Here is a 15981-nt window from a genome sequence, read left to right as displayed (position 1 = left end):
TATGTGCATGCATTTCACATACAAAAAATTACGATGGTGATATTGTGCGGACCATACCGATTTCTTATTTTACGTTCATATTTTTAGCGTTTTTACAGCATGGAAATACACGTCATGTTTATGGATGTTGTTATATATGTGTTGTTACATAAGTTTACCTATATTTTGATTACAAAAGAAAATACTCGTCTAACACCGCATCAAATGATAAAATTCCTAACATCAATTTAAAGGGGCAATGTCACGATACGATATTTACATGTCTTCCCTTGTGTTGTGTATTATATTAATCATGCCATCTTACTTCCGTCCCTGTAACTAAGCGACATGTACACTAGTTAGGAATACTTTGATATCAATTACTTTTAATCAATGGAAATTGCATTATATGAAACATTTTGCCGATCGAATACAAAATGCTACTATCTTTTATTAATCTATATAGCTAAATGCATGGCAGAGCACGAGGCCGATTTATATATGTATTTTGGTATATAGATTAAAAAAGTGACGTCACAATGGGTTGATAGATCATTTAGTCAACTAACATACTACGTTACCTCAGCCGGTAGTGTAATGGAAACGACCAATATTAAGATATTAAGTAAACAAAGATAATTTTTTTTAAAGTTAAGAGATGTTTCAATATAATTCTTATCTACTTTTTATTTAAAGGATAGCAATAGCATTGAACATTACAGTGCATATGCCGTCGTGCGATACGACTATATATAGGCCTAAGGCTATATCTGCATCATTTGTATTGTTATAATTTTCCAATTACCCCAGTATTCGTAACGTGTTACCCTTTCGTAAATATATTAGCTACTTTATTATAGACACGTAGGATCGTTTTTTCAAGGGGGAGCCGGAGAAGTTCATTTCACTTTGTCTAAAAATAATACTTGTAAAATTGAAACAAAAAGCCAACATGGTCTTCAAAATCCTAATTTGTGTGTGTGTGTGTGTGTGTGTGTGTGGGGGGGGGGGGGGAGGTTAGGGTTGACATACGTACATCATATATATTTTCATTAAATATAATATTGATTAAACTTTACGTTTTCCCTAACTTCTAGTTCTTCATTCCGGGGGGTAAGTGGGGTTGCTCCCTTCTATACATGAATTCATAACTTCTACTTAAGTACTACTTCGAAACTGCATTCTTACCATTCACTATTACTTTTTAAAAAGTGGCCTGGGGAAGTCACCAAATATATCTTTACTACAAAAATATATATTGTTAAGAAAGCACCCCCCCCCCATCCCCATTCTATATGCCTGTCATACATTGCTTTGTGTTATACACGGATAAATATTATAAAGTTAATTTCTGTCATATACGTACATTCGTGACAAATTAATTTTGTATAAACGCACATGATTACTAATGAAATATTTTTCAAACAGCAAATTCACGTAGGCAGCATAAATGTTCACATTTTGTGAAACGGTTGATTCATCAGGACATGGATTTCAACATCGTCGGAAACCCACGGTGGAGAGAGGAACGAAGTGTAATCAACCGTGGGTTTCCGACGATGGGATTTCAAGGTTTTATTTCATTCCCACAAGCATTCACTACTACCATAAAGGGGAGGGAGGGTTCAGGGTAAATCAAACTTCATATGTTAGAATTATGGAAAAACTACATTGTCAAACTAAAGTGGGGGCAAGTTCTGTTGCTAAATTCCTGTGATATTTTTTGTGTGGAATCTAATGTGGTAATATACTCGGCACTGGGATGAAAGATAAATAATACCACTGGTTATTTTCATCATCAAAACGTGGAACAGTTGTTCAAGTAGTACGTAGAGCATGATTTTCACGCACATGGAGACATTCTGCCCATCGATCCACCGTTGACATGACATTTATATTGGCGTGTGCAAAACACATCGCATATCTAAATCATGCGCGGATCTAAAGTCCATCCCTGGAATTGAAGTGATTACATCTGTGCGCTAAGTAATAAGGACAGAAGCAGATCACAATATTAATATCATGAAATCATCTGTACAAAACTGGAACATTGTTTAATATCCTTCTTCCATTTTCAATTTACATTATTACCGGTGATTAATTTTCTTTATAGTCACATTTTATTATTATATATATATATATATATATATATATATATATACTGCCGTAAAATGGCTGAAATAATGTCAATACGATGTAAAACATTAAAACAATTTATACTCTACATGTAGGATTCAAAGCATAGATTATAATTTAAACCTTTCACTTAAGTTAATGACAACAAACTGCTGGATATTACAAACCTTTGACTAACGGTATTATATATGGTAGTGAATTGTCATAAAAGAATTTACTTTTGTACAATTTAAACTGTCACTACTTCATTCATCATTAGAAACTGACCGAATAGGACTAAATCAGGCATGCAGCAAGGGGGGGGGGGGGGGGGGGGGGGGGGGGGGGGGGGGGGGGGGGGGGCTGCGGGCTGCCTTAAGGTACGATCCTCTCCCATGCGGACTTCAGACGCGGTATGAGACGACAATACTGATTTATAATTCAAACTGTTTCAATTGCGTAAATACCAATGCATTGAAAGATGTGTTGTATATAAAGAAGTATTTATGATATATTTTTTAAATAGATACACGTGCATATGCTAAAATCTTGAATCTTAAAATCCCGCAAGATTATTTTTAGTTATATTCTTTTCATTGTGATAGTGTTGAATACGTGTGTTGTACATTCTCAATCCCAATGTCGTGTGTTTTTTTTAATTCCAAAACATTTTGATATTTCTTTTCACATTACTTTGAATGTATTTCATGTTCTTTTCGCTGTGGCATTGTTTAGTGTCTTCGCTGAGCTGAATACACCTTTAGTGTACTTGGTGGGGGGGAGGGGGGGGGGGGATTGAACATGGTGTGTATATACACATAAGTATAGTTTCATGTACCCACTCACCATGCATACAACAGAGCTCCAGATAATTTTTTACCACAAAGAGTATTTACTCCCTGATTTTCAAATCAATGAGTATTTTGCTTTTCAGAAAAATTCAAAAGTGTATTTTGTTAATTTACTGATTATCTTTGCTCTTTTGCACAGAAGATGTCACCAGATAAACGATACTTCTTCCGTTAAACTTTTAACTTAAAGTTTATACTAAAAGGCTGCTCCAGCTATTTACGGGGAAAATCCTTTGCAGTTCTTTTTATTAAAACTATTCATTGTCATTGGGAATTTGATACTTATCATTGATGCATTAAATTTGAATATGTCAGACACTCAGTCACATGATTATATGATCCAATTCTGTATATCATTCGTCCACGATTGATAATGCAAGTTTTTTTTTTCTTCTGTGCTTTCGACCGCACACTAACTCTTTAAGAAAGAAAGTATAACAAGTAGGCCTATAATTGTAATAGTGTTTTGAGTTAACTCTTCCAATTTTTCAAAATTGTGATTCTCATCAAAACGTATTTCATAGCACTAAATATCATGTATGATGAAGCCCTGGGCTAACCTCAATTCACATCAATAGATAAATCATATCTATATCATACTACATGTATCACAAATACGCGGACTAATACGCATTACTTTGGGAGTGTAAAGCGTATTTACATTCGCTAATGCGTAATTGTACGCATGATTTTCAACTTAAATGCGTATTTGGTAAAATTTAATGAGTATTTACGCTGATACGCACCTTATCTGGAGCTCTGATACAACTGATATTCATTTAATTCATATTTAAACAATGCAATTTAATCCAAATGTAAAGACACAAACGTGTGCTGAATGATAAAATTAATTGAATATGGGTTACTCTACAGTTACTAAATACCGTTACACAAATCGTCATTCAAATCGTAGCACCCGTCACATTGAATCATTTACAATTCATGAAAACTTTCGGAGTGAGTCAATTAAAGGACACATCGCATGTTTCTAAACTTTTTAATTTTTTCAGCAAAATTAATTCATTTCATGCCTAAAACTACTTTACATGTGTTTTAAATGAAACAGTTTGCGTAGTTTTCGAGTTTGAAAGCGATGAAATTCAAATCTTGCGATATGCATATTTTCTTCGATATTTTACGCGCCATTATCTGTGACGTCATATGCGACCTCGAGCGAGAAGATTTGAAAACAGTTGATAGCCATTTCATAAACAGATTAGATTTAATTGACAAACAAACAATTATCACATTAACAGCTTGTAAATAACATTGCATTAGGGTGTTTTGTGCCGTTTAAGGATGTACTTGCTGTCAGTAGAGAGGATTTGGACTGTATTTTTATCAATTTTCGAGGGACAAGACGTGAATATTTTTTGTCGGCACAACGACTTTGCCATAAAAACCCCCAGTAAAATTTGTCCCTGTACTTTTTCTAACAAGCACTTGGACAAATACGTAGATAAACTGCGAGAAAGTGGTTCTATCGAAGCTACGCACTATTACATATAGGCCTACGACATATGCTTTCCGTTCTGCTCTCGAATTCAATACACACTCGCACCAACTGACCTTCACCTTGTAACAACATAGGCAGAACTTTGCTAGCAGTGTCTACCAACTGGTAGTTTTAAAAAAGAAATTTAAAAATAATTGAACTTTCAATTATAAATAATAAAATATAATATTTCCCGACTTTGAACTGAATTATAATGCTTTCATTTTTTTAAGGAACGCGTACGTGTTTACAACAACAGCACGCCGCGCTCCCACTTCCTACGTAACAACGTGTTGATAACAAAAAATAATAATTAGGCCTAATAAAATTGCTTTAATAAAATAATTTAAAAGTATTGTGATTTTCACAATAAGTTTGATCATTATTATTATTTTTTCTTTTTCGAAATGCACCCGTGACAGTAGGCCTAGTTGTCAATGATACATAATCGTATCATAATTTAAGCCTATCTAACTTCTCCAAAAATAAATTTAATAATAATTGCACTGTTTATTTTAGAAAAGCAACAACGCTAATTACAGTTGTTTACAGAAATGGCATTACCAAATTGTGTTTAGACAGGGATCCGATGTAAACATTATTTACTCGCAAATTTATGCAGATTTCATACTCGCTTTTCTCGCTACATTTGGGTCGCTATTTGTATGCACTGGTGGCTAAAAGATATAAGACTCTGGAAATTTGTCAACATCGAAATAAATGTTATCCATGGTAAATAAATTAGGCCCATAAAACCCGAGTTTTTAAAAATATCTAACACTACTTTTACAACAAGTTGATCGACGAAGGTCGCATATGACGTCACTGTACCACGTGACTACCTATCTAATTAATTAGGATTTTTGAAATCGGGGCTTAGATTTAAGTCCGTATTGTGGCTAATTATCGCAATACTTCAGCGAACGAACTATTACAATTAATTTCTATAAGCATAAGGAAGACAAAATGCATATAATTCTGTATACTTCGAAAACACGAGATGTGTCCTTTAAACTTTTCAAATAATAATCACAGTACACTGATACGGCACGCTTTATAACGAGACGGTCCCGGAATCAGCCTTAAAAGGTACAGTCACCGCACGCGGTTGCAAAGCGTTGCACGAATGACGACGCTATGTACCAAAAATTATTGTTACACTGTGCTTACCTTCACCATTTATGCCACTGTATGTAACATACCCTCTCGTTATTACATACCGTACCGTACCAGTGCATTTTTATTTTTGCCAAAATAATAAGACATGTAGCCTTCTTGTTCATGACGTCGCATAACGTAACGTCAAAATGGCACAACGTTATCGTAAACTATACTGTATTAACGTATGTATTATATGAAAATAAAGCTTCTTACGGACATATGATAGTTATTTTATAAAAACATATATCTTATTAGAGAACTTTAAGGGATATCTTTTAATTTGAACACGGGGCCGAATTTGGCCCCAAACACACCGAGTCCTTTGCATTGAAATCTTGTGTGAATGCTCTGTGTTAGTAAATTCATGTCAAAATAAATCTTGACACACATTTATTGGCAGGAAAACTATATAACTAATAGATATTTAAAATCATCAAAACAATTGAATTCCTCAACCTCACCCCCAAGTTTAAGCAAAAGAAAAAAAACATGCTGCATGTGTGCCCATGTAATGACGTCATTTTTACTCACAAAACAATACAGAATTTTGTGAGTGAAAATTATCTTGCATATATGCTAATGCATATTCAAGTATATGCAAATTTAATTTTTGATAAGTATATGTTAAATACTATATTGTATCACTCTCGCTGTGTGAACATGGAGTAAATTAATTTACCCTGCAGTAGTGCATTATGAATGGAATTGATATGAATTAAATCGATGCGGTGTGAAATTTAATGTGCATGATTATATGAATAAGAAATCAAGTTTGGATGATGTATAAAGAAATTTAAACCTTTCTCAGTCCCGACCTCGCAGCATAATCCTCTGGAAGGTAGCTATCATCTAGATCTGGTCTGAAAGGCTTTGTTGTATCTCCTCCACTATTATACCAGGCCTACAACACAAAGTATTCACAAAATGGCATAGCTGACACATCAGTAGAATACCACCCATTTAGACCATTAAACTCAGAAACCATGCAAGTCCTGTACCTAAGTGTTCCAATAGAAAAACCAAAACCATGTCAAGTGATAGTTTAGTCAACCCTCATGTTGTATAGAGTGATAATTCACAACAATGTGGTTTGGATCTGCCAATAAATTGCTATATGATGTAAGCTATGATCATCTCTTCCTATTGACTAGATGTGCTAGCAGTATGATCAGTTTTGTCAAATGAATTTTTTTAAATGAATATAATTGCATGTGGTAATGCAAAGACCCATACATACCCCCCCACTAATACAAAAGAAATATGTTTATTGTCACATGACCATGAGGTAAATCAGATATATGCTTGACCTTGGGCTAGCAAAATATTCCCAATACAGTACAACATGCTTATAGCCAAGTCCTATGGATGAACAATTTTGATTTGTTGTCAACGAATGCATTTTGTTTTTAAACATCATGTTGGTAATTTATTTTAAAATCTACAGGGAATGAAAATCTCTTCGCTACAATTTTTATAAGCGTATTCACTGTAACTGTAGTGTGTTTTATTGAATTTACAATAACCCATTTTATTACTGTATATATATATTTTTTAAATTTTATGCACTTTTAATTCTACAGAAGGGCACATTTAATTGTTTACATTTTTGGTAAGAGATGAAGTCCATTATTTGAAAACGGATGTAGCTTCATAATCACAATATGCCCTCTGATCTTAAATATGGTTATTATTTGTAATGCAGATAGAGCAATATTACAAAACAAATTTAGATACAAAATATAATATATTATTGAATGGGTAGGATATATGTAGATCATAAAGTTAACTCCAGAATGAACATCATTCTGCTAAATGTTAGTCAAATCCTGCACTTGAAGCAAAATTAGTATGCACTATCTGTACAATATGTGATCTTGGCGTGAAATGAAGATACAGATGACTCTCAATGGCTCAAACTTCAATCTCTCAAAGTGAAATCATGGTTCTGATTTTTTTCTTTATACAGCTAAGCAAATTTACTATTAATCTCTCGAAGTTCTTGAACTTCGAGTTATCGAGAGTCACCTACCTGTATATGATATGAAAGTGACAGACATGACATTAAAACTTTTAACTTGATAACTCATCCAAAAGCCTAGAATTTAATATATATCCTTGCATATATATGCATCATTTACATTGGAGTTTATTGACATTCCCTACCCAATAAAATCAACTCAAGTCAGATTTGCAAAATTACACAAATTACTATGACATCAATTGTTTTCTCTCCAACATTATTTTAGTACAAAAGGGTTAAAATCGCTAAAAACAAAATTAGAAATATCTGTGGCTTAACTATTTTGTAGGAATAAATGTACTTCAGTCAGTCAAAATAATAAAATTCATCATCTCTTTATCATATATGCAAGCTCAAGAATTCTCCAACAAAAAGCCCAAGAAAAAATAAATCATAAACTGAATTGAAAATGTAACAAGAGATGTTTGTAAAACACATATGCCCCCCATGGTGCAAAATTGAAAAGGTTATACACACACATCATTTAAGGTTGATTGATCCTCGTGTGATGTCATAGGTTTTTGCAAAAATCTTAATAAATCAAACTTTGCACATGATAGAAACATATCTTTCTGAGGAATATTATTCACTGGATATGATAAAAAATCTGGTAAACTATTAATACTGAAAAAGTTTATATTTTCCATAGATAATCGATTATTTATTTTCAAAATAATGTTGTCAAGGGCAATAACTCCTATGCTGGAATTTCCTCTACTGAATGTCTATTATACATTGGTTTCCCTAATATCCACAATTAATCTAAACATATTTATGAATTAGCAGTTTTTTAAAACTGTTGATATTTAAATTTTGTCATTTCAATAAGTTTTTATCTGTTTTTATTATTCTGTTTAACGAAAATGTGTGATTTTCTGATGATGATGTATACTTCTGTTTTTGTATGTCTGACATCTTTAAAAAGGTGGTAACATACACATTTTCTTTGGTTATTAACTGAATTAAACTATATTGAGTGGAAATTAATAAAGTGTTTCCACTTTTAACCATTAATATTGATAAGTCACATGAGGATGGAGCTACCTTAATTGATAGTAGTATCATCAATTCAAAATATTGAGCAGATAATATCTCCTATGTCAAGAGTGAATTGACCATGTGACCTAAAAATCAATAGGGGTCATCTACTCCTTATGCTGTACCAGTGTACCAAATTTGGTTTCAATCAAACAAATAATTCTTAAAATATAGGAGACAATATATTACTATGTCCAGTTCAACTATTGACTTTTGACCTCAAAATCAATATGGGTCATCTTATCCTGAAGATGTACCAGTGTACTAAGTTTGATGTCTGTCAAGCAAAAGGGTTATCAAGATATTGAGTGGACAGTATATGATATGTCCAGTTTGACCCTTGACCATGTGACCTCAAAATCAATAGGAGTCATCTTCTCCTGAATATACACCAGTGTACTAAGTTTGATGTCTGTCAAGCAAAGGGTTCTCAAGATATTGAGTGGACAGTATATTCCAATGTCGAGGTTAACCCTTGACCTTTAAACATGTGACCTCAAAATCAATAGGGATCATCTTCTCCTGAGGATGTACCAGTGTACCAAGTTTGATGTCTTTCAAGCAAAGGGTTCTCAAGATATTGAGCGGACATTATATTCCTATGTCCAGAGTAGATTGACCCTTGACCTTTTGACCTGAAAAACAATAGGGGTCCTCTTCTACTCATAACCAACCCACATATGAAATATCAGTATCATAAAGTGAATGGTTCTCAAGATATTGAGCGGACAACATGTGGTCTACCGACCGACCGACCGGTGCAAACCAATATGCCCCTCTGCCGCCCCATAAATAGTCCTTCAAAGTGAAAATGTCCTTAACTAAAGTTTCACATAATCCTGTAAAATGGTTTCGGAGGAGTTGCACCAACAAGAACAGGGCTAGCTGACAGGCCAACCTTTCAAGTTCAAAAGGGGGAATAACCCCATGAAAAAAAATCAATTCAGAATTTCCTGTGAATATATGCACATCTACACAGCCAGTCCTCATCAAGTTCTATTCAGTTTTATAAGAATTGTACCCTGACAAGAACAAGATTGATGGACGGATCAAAAACATTACACCATCTGCAATTTGTTGTGAGGGCATAAAACCAGGGTCAAGGATTGAAAAATGGGATAGTTTGTTAAGAAACTGAAAGCACACCATTTTTTAATGATATATGCAAAACTTTGACCCCCCCCCCCCTCCCATCCAAGCGTGCAACTAATGCGGTTGTATGGCCTGCACTTATAAATCGGTACAATAATAATAATATTTATTTATATAGCACCCTATATGACTATAAATAACCATTCTAAAGTGCTGCACACAATAAAAATGATACAGCATGTTATAAAAGTAGTAAAACGAAATTATAATAGCATTAAGACAGATAATATCAACAATGCTAGAAAAACATCAATAATGTGAAGTAAAATTACTAAAATCTAAAACATGATATGCATGAAAAAAGTTCCACGCCGTACAATCAAATGATATAGAATACAATAGTTGAAATAAATATACAATTATACACTTGAAAAAGTTGTGTTAAAATGATGGTAAAAAACCCATAAAGATTTAACCACCTATAATACTAATAATATGCAAGTCTAAAAAGATGTGTTTTTAAATGTTTTTTAAAAATGTTCAAATTCTGACAACGGCGGAGGGTATCAGGCAGAGAGTTCCAGAGTGTAGCTGCTGACACATCCAAAACTTTACCATTTCAATAGTGCACAAGACCACATAATCACATGACCATGGAAGCAAAACTATCAATGTGATTGAGACGGTATGGATTTATTCGGTACTTAATCTACCAACAAAACTGAAATGATAGCGTTTTCTCTTTCTTGACTTGTGTGAAACACAATGAAGTTGTCCATACAGTGTATTTGTAGGGGTTTCCTCAAGCATCAATTAACAAATGTACATAGTATTTAGTGAATTCCCCACTCTCTCTCAAAGAAAACAGGACAAACACAATAATACCAGATAAACCTTGTTTACATGGGGTAAGTACTTATAATGAACTTATAGTTTCCAATATGTTCAGGAGTAGAAGAAAAGATTCTTTAAAACATAATCTTTTTAATAATCAATATTTCCTTAATCTTGACTCAGAGACCAGAAATGTTTGTTTTTGTAAATGCCTCCAGTCATTATTACTATGAAGTAAATCTGTGTGCTAGGTGTTGACTACACTAGAAGAAGAATTTAAAAGAAATATTGAATATATATTCACCATATGAATCATACAGCCCCATCCTTACAGTAATTAGAGTACAGGGCTCGAAATTAACATATGCCCGTCAGTCTGTGACTGGTTAAAGGTGTGGCGGACTGACTGACATTTGTTTTAGTCAGTCCGATGGGACTGGTCAATTTTCTAAAATGTCATTTTGGAAAACATACTTATGAAATCTTAAACACACGTACATTAGGCATTCCTCTCTAGATATCAGATGAACCAGATTAGTAAATATAAATCTCATATAAGTGTTACAGTATTGTCTGAGGCAAATCAAGTTAAGTTCCGTTATTTTATTTTGATAACATGAACGAAATGTGTTTATTTCTGAAAAACTCTGGTGGACTGGTAAATTTTTCTGCGGACTGGTTGATATTACACCTTATCAGTCCGGCTGGACTGGTGACATAAAATGTGAGTTTCAAGCCCTGGAGTATCTGACTCTGCCTCTTAGCCCCCAAGAAGGACTGGGGCCATCTTGTTTCCATTACCCTAATAATGTTGCATGCCAATATTAGTAAAAATTTCAGTATTAACAAAGACAAAGAGATTGCAATAACATAACATCACCCCGGGTCTTTCTATGAACACATTACCTTCCGGGCTTCAGCAACATCTGGTGCATCTTTGTCAATGACTAGTTGGATGATTTGGTCAGAATCTAGAAATCCAAGTTCCTTTGTGAAAGGTTCCTCTCGTGTACACATCTCTGTCATTATTATTGCAAAACTGCAAAATTGCAAAATTAGAATCATAAAATTGTACCAGTGACAATTTTACATTGTGAACAAGATATGTTTTTGAAACACTATGCCCCAAGTGGCAACAAAGAAACAAAAAAATCCAAGTACAGTGGAACCCCGTTATTACGTTTTCCATTTTGTCACAATAAAATAACGTAATACCGGGGCCAACGTAATAAACGTTCCACATGAAATCTGTTCAAAATATCATTTTGAAACTGTATATCTTCTGTTGGTACTTCGTCAAGGAGTGTGCGAATATATCTTTACTGTTTCTTTGTTTAAAAGACTATGATACTTTGTTTTATTTACATCTTAACTTAAATGTCCGTAATTCTTCATGTTCTTATCCCTTTTCTTTATTTCTGGTGTAGGATACATAAGGATGTTTTGATAAACGTTGCTTTTCTGTATTCGTTTGGACCGCCATTTTGTTCAACTTCCAACACAATATTGTGTTCATGTAAATTTCTCTCAATAACTCGTTCCGGTTCGTATTCAACATTCATATAAATATTTTTTAACAAAACATCGTTTTTATTAAGTTCTCTTATTACACAATACACAACACAATATAAAAAATCCCACCTAAAAAACAACAAAATTATAGACACAAAACGCACACGATACCCAACACTTACACACTTTTCTCATCTACGATAAGCATGGAGAATAATTTAAGCGCAATCCACATAAAAAATATAATGATGCACGAAGATTTGATTTATAACACTAAATGATGGCACTAAAATCATGTGCACATCAAGGGATTTTAGAATGTTCACTGAGGTAAATGCCGTGCATGAATCAGCCAATAACACTGGACAGTTTGTTCGGTGTATGTATGGACAAGATTTATTAACACCCGAGCTGCATGTCCAAACAACGGACAATTTATTAATTGAACACCTTTAGTCACCTATGTCCAAGCAGTCACCCAAGCTGTTTTAACATTGCTACGATAAATCTTGTTCTTCATGTTTGGTACCAAAGCTGTTCGTAAATAGAGTTTTAATAGCGAAGGTAATCACACTATGCTGAACACGCATGTGGTTGAGAAATTATTTCTTTGATTATCAAAATATTAAAAATGAAGTAAATTTCTAAATAAACATTATTTAATTGTTTATCACTGCATGGCTTTGATACGGGGTATTCACCTGTATTGATGTCGCTAGATCTATCGAAGCGTGATCAGTCAAGCGTCTCTAATCCCCAAACAGACCAGGAAATTTACGTGGTGACTGCCTCTGAGGCAGTCAAGGTGTGAATGGCTTATAATTTTGAGAATCACTATTGAAGAGTTGGGGGTTTATTACATTTTTGTCGGAATTTTTACAACGTAGTACCGAGTCCCAGCATCTTAGGATAACGTAATAACAAGGTCTATTTTATATACGTTTGTTAAGAAATGGTTTTGTGCTTTGAAATTCCAACGTAATATGCGGACCAATGTATTTAAAGGGAAACGTTATAATGGGGTTCCACTGTAGGTCAAAAGATCAAAAACTTACAAAAAACTCCACAAGACTTGCACATAAGAATCTACACTGTCAGGTATCCCTCTGCATTCAAAGCTTTGAGGAACATTAAATTAAGTTCTAAATTTTGGGTCAAACTCCAAGGTCACGATTCGTGGTGTCAAAGGAAATGTTTTGTTATAAGGAATATTGATTGATTGTATATTGTTTAACATCCCTCTCGAGAATTTTTCACTCATATGGAGATTAGAGATGTCACCATTGCCAGTGAAGGGCTGCAAAATTTAGGCCTATAAGCTTGGCACTTTTGACCTTTGAGCGGGGAGGGGGAGGAGGAAATAATCTTATCATGCCACATCTGCTGTGACAAAGGGACCTCAGCTTTATATACACACACACACACTATGAAAGCCTTACTTCGAATAGTTCAGGAGATATCACTTAGGTTAACTTTCTTAAAAGAGGGTCAAACTCCAAGGTTAAGGTCAAAAACTTTGATACCAACAGAAAGGTCTTGTCACAAGCAATGTATACATACGAAACGTGAGAGCTCTATCAATTAACATTCAAAAGTTACAGTGTGTGTAAGGTTAGAGTTTCAGAAAGACAAACAGGGCAAAAACAATATGCATCCCAATCTTTGATATGGAGGTATAAAATATATGGATATGGGTGGAGGGCGTCTGGGTTTTGAGTTGCATGTTTCTCGGCCCTGAAATCTGAAGATAAAGTGTACTGTGGGAAAGGAAAGCCTTGTCAAGGGTCTGGGCAAGTAAAGCCCCAACCGGGTACACAATAAATATGATCCCCCCTGCTCTGCTTATTTCGATAAGTTATATTCAGAGTGTTACATTGTTGTGATGATCAACTTAATCAAGAATATCATATCCCCATGGCAACTGACCTTGTGCAGATGACCTTCACCAATGGTTGTAAAGTTGCTATACAATAATATTAGCCAAACACAAATATATTAAGTAGCGACCTAGCTATTAGGGCTGTGCGGTGCACCAAAAATTTCGGTGCACCGCGATTCATACCATTCGATTCACCAATTACAAATTCTGATTTCCATTCATTTTAGATTTTACATACACTGAAAACAACAAATATCCAGGCGTCAGAGTGATGAGCAGAATGTGAATTTTTATACAACAGAGATTTAAATCACTACTGTGTTGAGATTTCGCGTTTTCACCACTCAGATACCAGCAGAATATGGTCTGCAAGATCATAGCTAGCAGTTTATCTTTTAAATGACATATAGCATTTTTGGCAGTGCTGAAGTGAAATCAACACCGTAGATAATGACACAGATTAAATGTTTTGACAGTTAAAGGGAAAGGCAAGCCAAAAGATTTTTACACGATAAATGACAGGATTAATCATATGATAAAGATTTGTCATACAATTCTGTTGATATATGGCCTAGATATGCTTCAGTACTAATTTGAAAACGTCAAAAATTGAAATTCCCACGATCTATAGAGGCTGCCATGATGTGCAACTCTTTTGTATTCAAGACCACAAAAATCAATAATTTTGACGTCACACCGTCTGTTCCGGTTTTGATGAGATTCTCAAGATCATCCACAAGTGCTTGGGTTTACAAAAGATGACATATAGTCATACAAAACTTGAATAAAATTAAATTATGTATGCTACTCATTAACAGTCTTCACGAAAACTCAGTGGTCCGAAGACCGAGGCCAGTGAATTTTAGGGCCGGGTCAGTGAAAATAAAAAATCAGGAAGTCCGATGGGCTTGTAGACTTTTTGTAAGTCACATTAAATATAATGTTGGATTTAGATATTCTAACCATTTTATTTACTTAAATTACCATAAAAATAAAACAATAGCACATAAAATAAGTGTTTTGACATCGTGGTTTGTTTATTTCTTTAAAGTAAAGAACGATAACTATACTTGTAATTGTCAAGATAACTTGTACGTTGATGATGTGAATATTCAACGAACAACTTATTGAAACAACAAAAATGGCCGCATTCTGTATCGCGGTACCTGCTGCTTTATTGCATTGTCCAATTAAAATGAACTTCGTCAATTGCAGTTATATCTGATTTTATGCAATTTCTATAGTTTATAGAATTAATCAATTGTTTACATTTGATGTTGGTAGAGAAGGCTACTTCCCAAGGTCACAGTACTCGTTTGTGAAAAATACGTGAATTTACAGTCTTGTTGTTGCGGGCGAAGAGAGAGAGAAAATACCGTGTATGACGTTTTTCTGGTATCGACAGAAAGGATGTCTTAGGGGGGGGGGGGGGGGGGTGGGGGGGAATAATAACAGGGTTGCCAACATTATGAAATGGAAAATAGTAAGGGGGGGGGGGGGAGGGTCAGGAGAACTTTTATGAATAAATACGTAACCTGAGCAATTTTAGGCATATTTCAAATCCAAATTTAATGAATTTAGACATACTAATTGTCAGGCATTAAATGATTTTACAACTGCAGAAAGTAATTATTATACATCTTTTATTGATTTTACCTTCTAAAACTTGTGTACAAAATCTTGCTACATTAATATATCATAATTTTACACTTACAGTGTCAGTTATTCTGGCAAGTTTTTTAAAATGAATTTAATGTCATTTTCGCCGCCATGAGAAATGTTGAAGTTTAAAATTGTCAAACAGATTGTACACTTAGAATACGAACTCCCCCTTTCTGACTTTGAAATGAATAGATGTTTACTTCCATAGTGTTCTTTGAATTTCTGGCTTCATTAGGTTTTCTTCTTTGAGGGATTATGACTGTTATTTCCATCAATGCATGTCTTATATTTAGTAGCAGCTGCCATATTGTTTAGAACTCACTTTCAACACAAATATGCATAC

The 15981-nt window shown here is 34.2% G+C and overlaps 1 protein-coding gene across 1 annotated transcript in view; it reads right to left on the bottom strand.

Annotated features, from left to right (window-relative positions):
* The window catches only part of LOC125647623 (uncharacterized), a 243738-nt gene that overhangs the window by 31228 nt on the left and 196529 nt on the right, over nt 1-15981 (bottom strand). Inside the window, exons 23-25 of the mRNA XM_056143955.1 lie at nt 14215-14342; nt 11492-11624; nt 6401-6502 (exon numbers count right to left, since the gene is read on the bottom strand). Coding sequence (XP_055999930.1) covers nt 6401-6502; nt 11492-11624; nt 14215-14342 — 363 coding nt within the window. The remainder of the gene's footprint in view (nt 1-6400; nt 6503-11491; nt 11625-14214; nt 14343-15981) is intronic.

The sequence above is a fragment of the Ostrea edulis genome, chromosome 1, assembly GCF_947568905.1.
Source record: "Ostrea edulis chromosome 1, xbOstEdul1.1, whole genome shotgun sequence".
Lineage (NCBI taxonomy): Eukaryota > Metazoa > Mollusca > Bivalvia > Ostreida > Ostreidae > Ostrea > Ostrea edulis.
The sequence above is the reverse complement of the archived record's forward strand: the minus strand, read 5'-3'. Positions and strand labels throughout refer to the sequence as shown.